Raw genomic sequence first — 14,730 nt, 5'->3', positions numbered from 1 at the left:
TGAGGAGCCGTGTAATAATATGAATGATAGAATGTGTCTCCTGCGGTTGGAACACATGGGATGCTGATAATGTGGTGAACTGCAGTGTCTTTGTTCCTTGCTCCTGCTTGTCTTGCGTGTGAAACTGAGTTGGTGAGTGTTAGTTAGAGGTTGCTTGGGTGTTGTTAGGTATTGTCAGTCATCCCTGGTTTGCTGTGGGTCATGGCTCAGCAGTCATGTGTTGTCTGTGGTCACGGATGTGCTTGTGGGCCTTGCTAGGCAGAGGATTCTGGGAAGGTGGAGGACCCCCGTGCACAGAGTGGGCGACAGGCCCCCTCCCCTGCATCTCGCTCACTTCCTGATCCCTGCTTGCATCACCTGGGTGAACCTCCACAACAGCAGGAGCACACCTGCACCAGACAGGGGAGTTAGGAGTGGCAGTGATGTTTAAAAGTAATGATACATAAACACACACACACACACACACACACACACACACACACACACACACACACACACACTCACATAGACGCACACATGCACATATAAATTAACAAGGACACACACACACAGACACACACACACACACACCCACGCCCACACACAGATATACACACATACACATAGGCCTACACACAAATGGACACACACATACACTCAAACACACACACACACACACAAATGGACAATGACACACACACACACACAAACGCACAAACACACACACCCAAATGAACAATGACACACAAACACACACAGAAACAGACAAGTGCACAAATGCATGCACAAAGAGAAGAGCAAAGAGAGGAATATTTGATAGCAAAAATGTGTCCTGTTTAATAACCTGAGCAAAGTAGGTGGGTGGAGTGGGGTGGAGTTTAACAGCCTGCCTCATCAATGATATTACTAAGTAAAGTCATGGTCTCACAGAGATATTATCAAGTTATATTACCAAGGAAAGAGTTGGTCTCACAGGGATATTATGTAAGGGATAATGGACGACACAGTGGTCTGTTAACAGAAATTAATGCACGGTTAAGGTTGTAAAACAGCCCTATGGGCAGCGGAGGGCCATTTAAACCTCGTAAGTGCATTCATTTCTAATAACAGACCACCGCAGAGTCCATTATCCTGCTTATTCCACTAAGCGCTTTCAGACATAACCTCCGGAGTACATACGGAGGTTTGTCAAACGGAGGTCCTACCCTTCGGATGATTCAGATATGATGCTAAACTGCGGACCTAATACTGACCTTACACGGACGTATGTGTGAACGACATACACGCACATTACAGAATCTCCGTGTGGTTGAGTGAGGGGTGGGGTGAGGGGTGGGGGCTGACATATGACGTAGGGCCCAAGTTCGCAAGAGGCGTGTGACGCAGAATATATGCGGCCGCTGTCACAGGAGGGCTAGTAATAGGCTACAGCATGGAGGGTGAATACATCGCGCTCGTTTCGAATGTTGTTGCAACAATGCAGCATGTTTTCCGTTACATCCACAACATCGATGAAAGATTGGAGCGTGACCTACAGTCAATTCGAGCAGATTACGACAATGAATGTCGTCGTGAACGAATCCGTTACAGGAGAAAGAGAGCTGCAGTGATTCTACTGTTTGCCCAGCGTCAACAGCAAGGGAGGATGTGGAGAATTGCGTTGTGTTCATTTCCTGTTATAATTTAAGCGCTTTAATCGCTAAAACAGTCTTGTTTGTAGAACTACTTTTTTTCGACACATCAACTCATTTCTCAACTTGCAGGACAAACTGCCGTTATTAGTTCCAAATGGATGGTTGCTATGGCCAAAAGCCAGTCGTTAGATCTAAATGGATGGTTGCTACGGCCAAATGCCAGTCGTTAGTATCTCTCCCGTTGTCAAGTGGGCACATCCCTGGATTCTGATTAACCTTAATCTTTGAAACATTGGTATTTTACTTAGTCTACTGCCATCCAACTAGCTAAACTTCACTATGAGTTTGGCGAATTAATATACAAGTGTGGTACAAAAAAATGGATCTACTTCATACAGTAGGTGTTCAAATATGCACATTCTAAATTGCCAGGATAATAGGAAACAGTGGAATAGCAAGTTATAGGCCTACTATCAAGTAAAGTCATGGTCTCACAAGGATATTATCTTGTTATGCTACTTTAGATTGGGAGACAGAATTATGGATACGTTGGAGCACTATTTGGAATTTGAATACATAAAGAAAAATACTAGCAGGTATGATCTTCAATATAACATGACATATAGAAGGAATATATTTGCTTTCTATGGAGTAGTAATAGAAATCTTTTGGGCATGAGTGAATATATTTACCTGGATTTTATGTGTACATTTTATCTTGCATCCCCCCAGGGGAGATAGCCTGGAGAGGACCCTGACGGCTGGGTTCAAGAGCAGTAAGTGGAAGCAGAGAGAGAAGAGGAAGATGGCAGTTAGGCAGGCAGGCAGATAGATAGATCATCATACAGCCAGTGATAGAGGCAGAGAGGTAGAAGAAGTCATATGGAAGCAGGTGTGTACTGTGTGTGTGTGTGTGTGTGTGTGTGTGTGAATGGATAGACAGACAGACAGACAGACGGAGATATAGATGGATAAATAGACAGGCAGATAGACAGATAGTTCAACAGCAGACACAGAAGCAGACATAGACACAGAGACACAGGCAGGTACACACAGATAGATAGATAGATGACCAGTCTGCAGGTCTGCTGTCTGACGGCCTAATCTTACCCGTAGGTGGCGCCATTGAGCTCAGGCTGCATCTGTTGCTCCATCATCCCCCAAGGGGCTGTGGCCATAAAGAACTCTTTGTTCACGCAGTTCCTCAGGCTGTCTGGGATCCGCCCTGTTGAAACACAGACAAGACACATTATATACTCATAGCTAACACCCAACTGAGCAGGAGTGGACAGTTCAGGCTGCAGTACTGACCTGAGCAACATAACATGTCTTAGTTCAAAACTAAAATGTTTATTGCTGTCTTAAAGAATAAGCCTACATGTTAAAAGACATTTGATACAAAGCATGCGTTATGAAGTTACGAAGTATACGTTATGAAGTTACAAAGTTATGCCACAAACTATATCTTCATGCACGAGAGGGAAAATTATGGAATTATGAAATAACTGAAATTATGTAAGTAACACAATGCAATGTGTTTCGATTGTCAAACGCAACACAAATGCAAGTCCCTGCTGCTTTGGCATCATGCATCTGACTTTAGACTCATCACGCATCTGACTTCAGACTCATCGTGCATCTGATTTCAAACTCATCACGCATCTGAAACCCAGGGAAGTCCAAGCCTGTGACAGAGACTCTAAGGGGTGGACACTCACCGAGGAGGGCTCTACGGATCTCCGTGGCGGCAGCCTCCCTCATCTCCAGTGAGGCCTGTTCACTATACCAGGCCGTGTGTGGGGTGCAGATCAGATTGGGTGCGTCTTTCAGCGGCCCCTGCGTGAAACTGCTGAAATACACCACAAAGGAGAGGGGAGGAGAAGTCAGCCGAGAAAGTGATAATAACGGAAGAGGATGGTGACTCACACCTCGTCCCCCAGTTTCCTTTAGTCCAGGGGTTTTCAAATTATGTGAATGTGAGCCTCCCTTTAAAATACTCTCACAGACAGACAGACAGGTGCGCAACCTGTCTCACCTAAAGGGTTCGCTCTCATGGACGTCCAGGGCAGCTCCTCGTATTCTGCCCTCCTTCAGGGCCTGGGCCAAGGCCTTCTCGTCCACTAGTCCACCCCGCGCAGAGTTGACCAGGAACGCTCCCTGACGCATCTACGCCACAAACCACACAAATCCACAGACATAAGACTCAAGCTTCAAGATATTTATTTGACACATACATATACAAAGTTCAATATGCAGTGTAATGCTTATGTTATTAGTCCTTTGACTTAAATCACTGTGCAATATTAATATTAATGTAGACATAAATAAATAAACAAAGGAGAGAAAAAAAGGCAGAAGATAAGTGTTATTAAATACAGTCCTCATTCAAGATGTGGATAGACTACTGTAGATAGAAGCTTTTTATCAGTCTCTCAGTAATGGCTTTCAGGCAGCGGTAACTTTATTATTATCATTATTAGCAATTAGAGTGAATTCGCCTTATTCACCCAGTGGCCAGAACGAGGCCACAGGGTACACTTGCCATCACACTTCAGTCCAGTGGATGGTGGTAATGCACTCTGTTTGCAAGTGCCAAAAAAAGTCACTGAAGAAGAAGGTTACTCTGGCCAAAGTCCTTTTAGGCAAGTCCCTCCACTTGGCGGCCATATTGCAACACTTTTTGGGCACTTATCGGGCATCCATTTCGGCAGAAATGCACGTGCGCAAGGTGCAGGTTTTTTGAGTGCTGTGTCTCCTCATTAGAAAGTCTCTGCTCTGGCAGGCCAGCGAACCCTTGTTCTTTTTCTGTGAGGTTTTTTGGCAGTTTGCAAATGGAGAGCATTACCACCATCTGCTGGAGGTAAGGTATGATGGTAAGTGTACCCTGTAGCCTCATCCTGGCCACTGGGTGAATAAGGCGAATAGGCCACAGTAAATCTAGCCCCTAGAATAAATGTAATTTGAGTGGAGGAAGTAGACAGGCCTCTACAATACTACCCTTCACCACAAGGGAGCAGCAACAGATGGGCTATGGTCTCATTCAACCAATCTACACAGCAAAATCACAGTGTGTTTTTACATTACATTACATTTGGCTGATGCATTTTTTTTAAGTATATTTTTTTGGGCTTTTTATGCCTTTAATTATAGGACAGTGGAGAGTGACAGGAAGTGAATGGGAGAGAGAGCAGGGGTGGGATCCGGAAAGGACCAGGGGGTGGGAATCGAACCCGGGTCGCCGGCGTACGGTGCAGGTGCCCCAGCCAGTTGGGCCACAGCTGGGGCCTGGCTGATGCATTTTTAGCCAAAGTGACTAACAACATGGTAAACAGTTTAAGCTTTTTTTAAAAGCAATTCTCACAACAATTCTAGGAAAATGTAAAAAAAGGTAGAGTAGTGCAATAAGAATAAGCAATTCTCACAACAGTTCTAGGATTTTTATATATATATATATATATATATATATATAAAGGTAGAGTGCAATAAGAATAAAAATAAGTGCATCAGTGAGTGCTGTTTTTAAACAGTCAAGTGTCAGTTCTAGTCAGGTGGTAAGTCTAGGATCAGCAAGACTAGTTGTAAGTAGTGCTACGAGAGGAGATGTTCTCTGAAGAGCTGAGTCTTCAGGAGTTTTTTGTGCACTGAGTGTGTGTGTGTGTGTGTGTGTGTCTGTGTCTGTGTCTGTGTGTGTTTGTGAGAAGGTACACCTGTTTGATGGTGAAGTCATTGATGAGATGGTGGTTGTGTTCGTTGAGGTTGCAGTGCAAGGACACGCAGTCACTCTGGTAGAGCAGGTCCTGGAGTGTGTACACGCGCGTCACCCCCAGAGATCGCTCCAGCCCGTCCTGGAGGTAGGGGTCATAGAAGATCACGCTGAAGCCAAAGCCTTTGGCGCGGACGGCCACTGCCTGTCCTGATCGGCCTGAGAACACACACACACACACAAACACAGAGAGAGAGAAAAAGAGAGAAAATATTTTATAGTGTAAAAAGCCAACTCCTACTCTTTTTGTTCTCTTTGGCAAAATCTAGAAGACAATGTAGTAGTAATTTCTAGCCTATAGACACATTGTCTTCCTAGTTTAATGAAGCGTCTACATTTGGTTTCTCCTTTTCCATTTCTCATGGCCTGTCCATCCAATCAACCCCCCCCCCTCCCTCCTTCTCACTCCCTCCCTCTCTCTCACCGAAGCCGATGAGGCCTAGCGTCTCCCCCCGGATGCGTGCCGCGCCGGACGCCAGCTCTCTGATCTGCTCCACGCTCTGGACCCTGGTGCCCTCGCGCAGCGCCTGGTACAGCCAGGTGTTCCGACGGTACAGGTTCAGGATGTGGCACAGCGTCGAGTCGGCCGTCTCCTCCACCGCTGCTGAAGGAATGTTGCACACCGCAATACCTGAGTGAGCGAACACAAGCAGAGCTCTGGGTTAGGACAGGTGGGTTGTGGTTATATTTAGGCAGGCTATGGTCAGGAGCTGTATGGTACGTTCAGTAGTGCTTCTGTCCCCGGGATCCGTTGTGTATCTGTCTTTAATGCTGTTTATTTTTACAAATACATAGTAGCCTATACCTATAAATTAAATCTGGAATTTCTTGATATGAGAGCAGAAACAATTCCAATCAGGTCAATAAATGTAATTACTACTAAAATACTGCAGTCAATAAAAGAATTTCTCATACCAAGCTCTCCAGCCGCTTTGATATCGATGTTGTCATAGCCACTGCCAATGCGAATGATGATTCGCAAGGCCTTGAACTTCTCAAGGTCCTCGCGCGTCAAAGTGATGGTGTGGTACAGCATGGCTCCTATCGCTTCATTCAACACCTAACACACATACATGCACGCGCGTGCACACACACGCACACACACACACACACACACACACACACACACACACACACAAAACACACAGAAACATGTCAATGTCACCACCACGATAACTAACTTGACAGTAACTTTAGCCTATGCTTTTTAAACACTGCTCTTAAATAATGCCAATAATCCAACTCTGAAGAGAAAGCTATTGGGAGAGCAAGTGTTACTGTTCAGAAAACATGGAGCATTGTGTACACAGAGTATAGCAGCAATTACACTGCATGGTTGTAAGACCCCAGCCTTGTGAGACCATCCTGATCTGCGAGCTCCATTTTTCCACTCGCAGATCAGTCTGGCTTATTGCGATGGAGAAAATTTGGAGCCGTTCACCAAACGAACGGTCAATCAGCGTTGGTTTTTAGGCGGGCTTGAGGTTGTATTTTCGTCGACGCTCTGTTAGTACGTTATATGCTTCATTGATCTGGTTGGTTGATTTGGCCCGTCTATCACCAACATAGGTGGTGATAGACAGATGGTTTATCCAATCAGCTAACTAGTATTTTCGCCCCTTCCCAAAAGTTCTCCAAAGGAAAGTTCCCAGATGGATATGCCGGCAAATGCGAAGCAATCCATCTGGCGGAGTCAGGTTAGTAAGACCCATCTTGAATGACACATTTCACATGTTTAACATAAATGCTCAGAGGGAGAAGTAGCACAAGTGGAAGCATCTGTACAGTGGCGTAACTATAGTAGGTGCAGCAAGTGCAGTCGCACCAGGGCCCGTGACCTCCCGGGGCCCGTCGCTACCCCCGCCCTGCCTCCTTTTTTTTTTTTTTTTTATAACTTTAGAATGTTAGAGCACGGAGAGTGAAGCGTCACTTTGACGATCTATCGGAAGATGAGCGCTTAACCGATGCAGAGAGATACTTCAAAGTGCAGGTATTTAATGCAACTCTGGACATAATCAGTCAGCTCTCCCAAAGATTTGCAAGTATGCGGGAAACTTGTCATGTGTTTGAGTCTTTACGTCCTATGACCCGTCAACTCGCAGGTGATGATGAACTGCTTGAAAAGGCAAGACGTTTGTCAGACCATTATAGCAGGGACATTGCACCGACATTCCCAACACAACTCCTCTCATTCAGGTCTTGCTTTAAAGCAGAGATTTCACAGAAGTCATCTATTTTTCAACTTGCCAAAATGCTGGTGGTAGATTATGACAGTGTAACATCCACATTCGGGGAAGTGTGTAGCCTCATGTTGTTTCTGACATTGCCTGTGACCAGTGATGGGCAGTAACGCGTTAGAAGTAACGCTTTACTGTAATCCAATTACTTTTTTCAAGTAACGAGTAAAGTAAGGGATTACAATTGCAAAAACAGTAATTCGATTACTTTACTTTCCTGCAAGCAGCCTGCGTTACTGCGTTACTAAACCGTGATTTTGCCATAGACAGTAAAAGAATTTGGGATTTTGCCATATGGATTTTGTGAGACTAACTGGTGACAATGATGTAGGCCAGGGGTCGGCAAATAGTGGCCCGCGGGCCAATTTTGGCCCGCCATCTATTCTATCTGGCCCGCGAGATGACGTTAATTTGCTGTTTAAATAATAAAAAAAAAAAAAATGAAATTTTTTTTAACCCCATGTTTTTAAAAAGAAAAAAAGGCCTACAGCAATCCCATCAATTTCAAAACATTTATTGAGGTATAGATGATAGTCCTACTAAAGTGACAAAACAACAGGTGGAACATCCTTGCAGTTATCCATGACGCACAGGTCGGAACGGTATTGGCACGCGAGTGCGCGTAATCTTGTGCAAAAAAAAAAAAAAAAAGTGTCCTGTCTCCCTCTTCCAGTGGGCAAGGTCAAAAATAGCCTATGTTTCGTTAAATTAATAGGCTTGGCATTAATAAATGCAGGCAGGCTCAACACATACCTCTGCTTCCATTCTTCTTTGTAGGTCCTGCATTCTGAATCAATTTTTCTTTTCAAGGCTTTTGACAACGACATTTTGCATCGATAACTAGCATATAGCAATGTTCAGCTAATCATTTACACGTCATCCAAAAGAATAATATTTGTACACATTAGTTACGGCAAGTTGCTAGGCAAGTCGCCTGTTTCATGAGAGACGACAGGAGATGCAGCAGGCGGCATAAAAACAGCGCACATAAGCAAATAAACGTTTTTAATGGAATTAAATTAAATGCATTTTAAAAGTTAGATGATGTTTATTTTAATATAATATAATAATTCATAATTTAAATAGTAGGCCTATAACCCCCCCCCCCCCCCCCCCCCCCCCCCATTACAAAAGCTATGGCCCGCGATGCCATTGTCTGAAAAAAAATTGGCCCGGGTCCAAACGTAATTGCCGACCCCTGATGTAGGCTATAGCTGCGTGATATAGATGTAAACAACAGACACACGTGTGCAAGACATGGAGTGCGGGAGAGAGCGCGAACATGGAGCATTTAATCATTGCAGTTCAGACATTACGAAAAAAACATTAACGCTGTACACTCTTCATGGGAAGAAACATGTTGTCTACAGCGAAAAATTCCACCTCAAATCTGAGCAAGCACCTAGCAAGCCGGCACAGAAATGTGAAACTCATTGAGACACCCCCAGATCCCGACATGAAGGCTGCAGCAACAGGTGAAAATAGAGGACGTCGCGGGTTCCCTGTAGCCTACTGGCCCGTTATAACAGGAGCCAGGGCATTATAATATTCTGGCTGCATTCACTGTGATTTGGAAAATGGGCAAAAATATAATGTGGTCTTTGTCTTTTTGTAATGGGGCTGGTGAGTGTTGAAGTCTTCAATAATTCGTTTCCCTTAAACCAGCGTTTCTCTACTGGTGGAGGTTTTTTAAATTTATTTTTTTATCTGTAGCCTAGGCCCAGGTAGCACCCGATGCGCAATGGACGCATGTGTTATTCATAGGGAAGCGCTCGTGTCAAGGCAGCGTGAGCGCATGTTTGAATCTGCAAGCACGTTCACTAATGAACATTTCTTGAAGCTGGCCTATCTTTGCGATATATTTGGAAAGCTCAATGAGTTAAATATCCAGTTACAAGGCAAAGACAAGCACCTACCTCACCTAGCAGATAAGATTACTGCATTCACCAAAAAGCTTGAGGTATGGGACAGGCGCCTCGATCGCAACAGTATGCCTTTGAGAATCTGAGTGAAATCGCTGAAACGTCTGCTTCGGGAGCCACTCTTGTGATCGATCCCATGTATTAAACAGTAGGCCTACATCACATCCCTGCAAAGTTTATTTCAAAAATATTTCCCAACCAGCAGTGCTCAGTATGACTGGATTATGGATCCATTTAATGCAGCATGTTGGTATTTCATTGAATATATTGTACAATGCTGTAAAATATTGGCTTATGCTTCCTAATATGTTGCTGGAAAACAGAAATATGTGTGTTTAATTTACAATGGCACATTATGTATTTATTTATTATTATATCTGCAGCACCAGCTGATTTTAACTCTGCTGAAGAGGATATATTTAGAACTTGTCATTATTTCAATACATTTGACAATTTTAAGCTTGACCTACCACTTTCTTAGAGCAATGAGGGACAGGTGGGGCTCGAAAAGGCCCCCTTGATCAAAGTGGGGAATGAAAGAAAAAGTTTGAGAACCACTGCCTTAAACTAAGCATTTACATGAAGCACAGTAGCCTATGCCGATTGAAACACATTCCACTCAGATAGGTGCTACCAGGCTCATATAGGCTATCACTTTTAATTGCAAACAGAAAATGTCTAGCTAGCTGTTTATACCAACTTAATATCATGACTATTGCTAATATAGTGCTAAATGTGGAGTTTGTGGACTAGCCATAGGCTTATATTTGAATGGAGCTGATCATTATGAGAGTTGTATAGATGCTCTTAAAGTGACAGTGCACCATTTATAAATGAGTTAAACTGCATCAAATTAGTAATATTTCTTAAGAAATATTTTAAACTAACAGTTCTGCTTTGGGCACCAAAATAGCCAGCAGCGGCACTGCACACACACAGTTCAAACACATACTCTTCTTGACATTAGAACAGCCTAAATGTGGCATGCAACATCATTTTCTGTTTTGGTAAATGCATTACTCCTCTCTGCACTGCAACTGTTAAAAGATGTAAATGTTAATAGAGACTTTGGTTTTAATATTTTTTTTGCTGTATTTTATTTACATCTATTCGAATGAAGGAGTATAGGCCTACACACCAAAAAGTTAAGATTGAAACTAATAAAACCAAGTTTTAAAAAAGCGTATTCAGGTTGTGTATAGCTAGTGTGTTTTTGTAAAGTAACTAAGTAAAGTAAATAGTAAAGTAACTAATTACTTTTGAAAATAAGTAATCAGTAAAGTAACTAGATTACTTTCTTGGATAAGTAATCAGTAATCAGTAACTAATTACTTTTTCCAAGTAACTTGACCAACACTGCCTGTGACTGTGGCAACAGCTAAGCGATCTTTTTCCAAACTCAAACTTATTAAGACCTATACCTAATAAGCAGCATGGGGCAGGAGAGGCTCCGTGGGTTAGCTATCCTGTCCATTGAAAATACGAGAGCCAGAGCATTAAATATTGGGAACACCGTTGACGATTTTGCACAACGAAAGGCTCGTAAGATGGCCTTATTCTAATGGCCTAATTCACGCATATTGGGAGGTGTATGCATATGAATGATTTTATTTGGTTTCTGGACGGTTAAATAAGTTAGGCTACATTTAGTTTTGTTTCTGCGCAGTGCGAGTTTATAAGCAAGCAATCTACGCTTGCTGTTTCAGCAGAGGGTTGAAGAAGCGCATTGAGTGTTCCGATAATTCCATGCGAGTTGATGTTAATGCAGTAATATTAGATTACCCTGGCCTGCAGGCTGTTAATAAAATTATTTTTTAATGTTTTTATATGTAATGGATATGTAGTCGTGTGTTTTTTATTTGACATTGTAATCTGTAACTACTAAACTACTTCGGTGCCTCAGGCCCTTTGCATAAACAATTGAAGTCACCCTTAATGTGTATTGCATGTATCAGAGCTAATTCATCCTGGGCCAAAGTTCGTTGGTATGGGGCCCGCTTAGCGCTCTCGCACCTGGGCCCACCATTGGCTTGTTACACCACTGCATCTGTACCACTATCGGGTTTGATTTTTTTAATCAAGCCCAGGAGGGGTCTATTTCAGGCAAAAAGAAATCCCTGAAAAAGCTAGAGAGAGTTGGACTCCAGTGTGTGAATATTCCCTCTCTTTTGTTTTATGTTCGTAAACTTTGTCCTGCACCTGTCCTAAAGAAAGGTGGAATGTGCACACAACCACTCTACCAAACTCCATCTTTCTTTAACACTCCCTTCCTGTCACACTCAACTGTTAACTGTGCGCGTGTGTGTGTACGCACGTGTGTGTGTGTGTGCACGTGTGTGCGTGCATGTGTGTTTGTGTGTGTGTGTGGTGTGTGTGTGTGCGTGTGTGTGTGTGCGCACGTGTGTACTGTATGTGTGCGCATGCACGTGTGTGTGATGTGTGTGTGTGCATGTGTGTGTGTGTCCTAGCTACATAAAGGCAAAAACCCCCAAAAGATAATAAAAAATACATACTCAGTGTGCTTATGATTAAATGTATATTCTCATCAGCTCAGCTGAATTACATTGAAGATACTTGTTTTCAGGTGGTCAGACTTTGCATGGGTAGACTCAGTCACTGCCAGAATACAGTAGCTGAACTCTCTAATGGCATTGGTAGCCTACCACACACTTCACATTAAAATATCTCTGAATGCTTATCAGCAGGTCCATGGCCAATTGTGTGACAGAGTCTATCAGACAGGGTCTATCAGACTATCAGTCATCCAGAAAACTAGCTGCTACGACTAGCTGTCGTCCAGGAAAAGAGAAGCAATCAGCCCAGCCTCAGAGAGGTCATGAGCTGGTCATACGCATGCAAGGGCCTCAGGCAGAAATATGCACACACACGCCCCTCTTCTGCCTAAAGAGCGCATCTGACCTGCTGTGTGTGTGTGCGTGTGTGTGCGCGTGTGTGTGTGTGCGTGCTCACATATATGCACATATATACACATATATGTGTGTACTGTATTTTTTTTGGAAAAAGAAAATTCTGTCCTATTACATTCCACTTGTTAGGGAGAGGAACATCACTCCTTTCCTGGTTAGTGTAAAAGACAGCACATGACACACACACACACACACACCTGGCAAACACACTCACACAAAAACACCAGGCAAGCACACACACACACACACACACACAGACGCTTACACCAAGCCAGCTGGGAAGAGGGAAGTATATGTATTCTGCTTGGCCTGATCTCAGCTCTGCTTATTTTGTCTCTCTGTCTCTCCCAATCTCTGTTACTCTCTCTCTCTACTCTCTTTCTCTCTCTCTCTCTGTCTCTCTCTCTATCTCTCTAATGCTGTACATCTCTAACAAACATATCTTGCACTTCTTTCTGCATCCACTACTGCTGTTTCTCTCAAATACATCCCTGATCTCTCCATGCTCTGGTTATTTTGTATTGTATGTAAAGGGAGTTTTATTCTTACACTAAAGTCTTCTATTTCATCATAGCTTGAATTTTAGTCTTCTTTGTAGGTCACTTTGAATATAACCATCAGCTAAATAAATAAATGTAAACGTAATCCCAAACCCCCAGTCCACTAATGTCCTTCCTATTCTGCTCTTATCATATTAGTCGTCAAGTCTACTCAAGTCCTTCCTATTCTGCTCTTATCATATTAGTTTTCTGTGTGCTAAGATGCTCTACCTTTTCATGGATCTCCTGTGTGGACTGGGCGTCGCAGAATGCTACGGTTGCCAGGTCTTTCAGGATGGGCATCTCCACGGTGCAGTCCCGCCCGTCCAGCAGAGCCACTAGTGGCCGAGGGTGCATCGGCCCGTTCATAATCTGATGCCTGATACCTAGAGCACAGGATAAAGGGAGAGAGAGAGAGGAAAGAGAGTAAGAGAGAGATAGAGGGAAGAAAGAAAGAGGTTACAGGACTTAAATCGTATGGAGGTAAAAACCCTTCCCCTTTCTTCCAATCTTTTACACTCTCTCGTTCTCTGTTTTCCGGATTATGAAACACTGATTTGCAGCAACTGTAAACACTAAAAGTAGGGATGCAGTCAACCCTCCCCCCTACCTCAAACACACACACATACTCACATGTGCACACACACACACACACACACACACACACACACACACACACACACACACACACATGCGCACACTCTCTGCAGTTAAAAATGCAGTTAATGAGAGGGCAGTAGAGCCTTGAGCTGAAACATATTAAGGTTTCCCCTTAATGAAGAGTCACTACAGAAGGAAGGTCTGCTTAGAGTTCAGTACCATCTGCACAGATATCAGTGGCACTGTAAAACTAAAAATACATTCCATTATTCCACTGCTTGGTTGAATTTCCCATTGTCCTGCGTAATTTAGAATGTGTATATGTTATTTGCACGCCTATGAAGTAGATCCAATTTGTTGGCCGTATCACACTTATATTAATTCGCCGAACTTGTTAAGTTTAAATGAACTGTCACGTTGCATCCAAGCTGTAAAATTCCGATGTTCAGAACATAGTAACATTGTAGCATATGACGGACGTAGATTTTAGCTAGTTGGATGACATGTAGGCTAAGTAAAATAGCGATGTTTCAAAGCTAAGGTTCATCAGAATCCTGAGATATGCCTGCTTGACAACGGGAGAGATGGAACTAACGACTGGCCTTTGGCCATAGCAACCATCCATTTAGAACTAGTAACGGCAGTTTGTGCTGCAAGTTGAGAAATGTGTTGATATGTGGCGGAAAGAAGTAGTTCTACATGTCAAGTAGTTCTACATGTCAAGTAGTTCTTGACATGGAACTATATTCTCATTCCGGCGTAATAATCTGCTGCAGCTCAAACTTGTTTCTGGAAGTTACAGCCTATGGGGTCTATTTTTAGGTGCTGCATGATATCATTGTGCTGCTGCGCCCATGGTAGGTTAGCAACGTTCCTTGATTATTACGCCGGAATGAGAGTATAGTTCCATGTCAAATCAGCCTAGAAAATCACCATGAACTGTCCTGCTGCAATGGAGCAGACTAAAACAAGAGGAAAGGTCAACAACATACTGTACCCACAATTTTGACCCTTTTAAAGTTAGTGGGCAGCCGTGACCCACTGGTTAGCACTCTGGACTTGTAACCGGAGGGTTGCCGGTTCAAGCCCCGACCAGTGGGCCTTGAGCAAGGCACCTAACCCCTCACTGC

At 43.4% G+C, this 14,730-nt stretch overlaps 1 protein-coding gene across 1 annotated transcript in view; it reads right to left on the bottom strand.

Annotated features, from left to right (window-relative positions):
• Positions 1–2,312: 2,312 nt before the first annotated feature.
• Positions 2,313–14,730, bottom strand: part of LOC143124858 (uncharacterized) — a 20,743-nt gene continuing 8,325 nt past the window's right edge. Inside the window, exons 5-12 of the mRNA XM_076286548.1 lie at positions 13,232–13,386; positions 6,291–6,435; positions 5,800–6,006; positions 5,320–5,534; positions 3,648–3,778; positions 3,331–3,458; positions 2,723–2,837; positions 2,313–2,373 (exon numbers count right to left, since the gene is read on the bottom strand). Coding sequence (XP_076142663.1) covers positions 2,313–2,373; positions 2,723–2,837; positions 3,331–3,458; positions 3,648–3,778; positions 5,320–5,534; positions 5,800–6,006; positions 6,291–6,435; positions 13,232–13,386 — 1,157 coding nt within the window. The remainder of the gene's footprint in view (positions 2,374–2,722; positions 2,838–3,330; positions 3,459–3,647; positions 3,779–5,319; positions 5,535–5,799; positions 6,007–6,290; positions 6,436–13,231; positions 13,387–14,730) is intronic.

The sequence above is a fragment of the Alosa pseudoharengus genome, unplaced genomic scaffold (assembly GCF_046254945.1).
Source record: "Alosa pseudoharengus isolate Yale_2024_CS ecotype anadromous, Long Island Sound unplaced genomic scaffold, YU_APseudo_1.1 YU_APseudo_1.1_scf_15, whole genome shotgun sequence".
NCBI classification, from domain to species: domain Eukaryota; kingdom Metazoa; phylum Chordata; class Actinopteri; order Clupeiformes; family Clupeidae; genus Alosa; species Alosa pseudoharengus.
The sequence above is the reverse complement of the archived record's forward strand: the minus strand, read 5'-3'. Positions and strand labels throughout refer to the sequence as shown.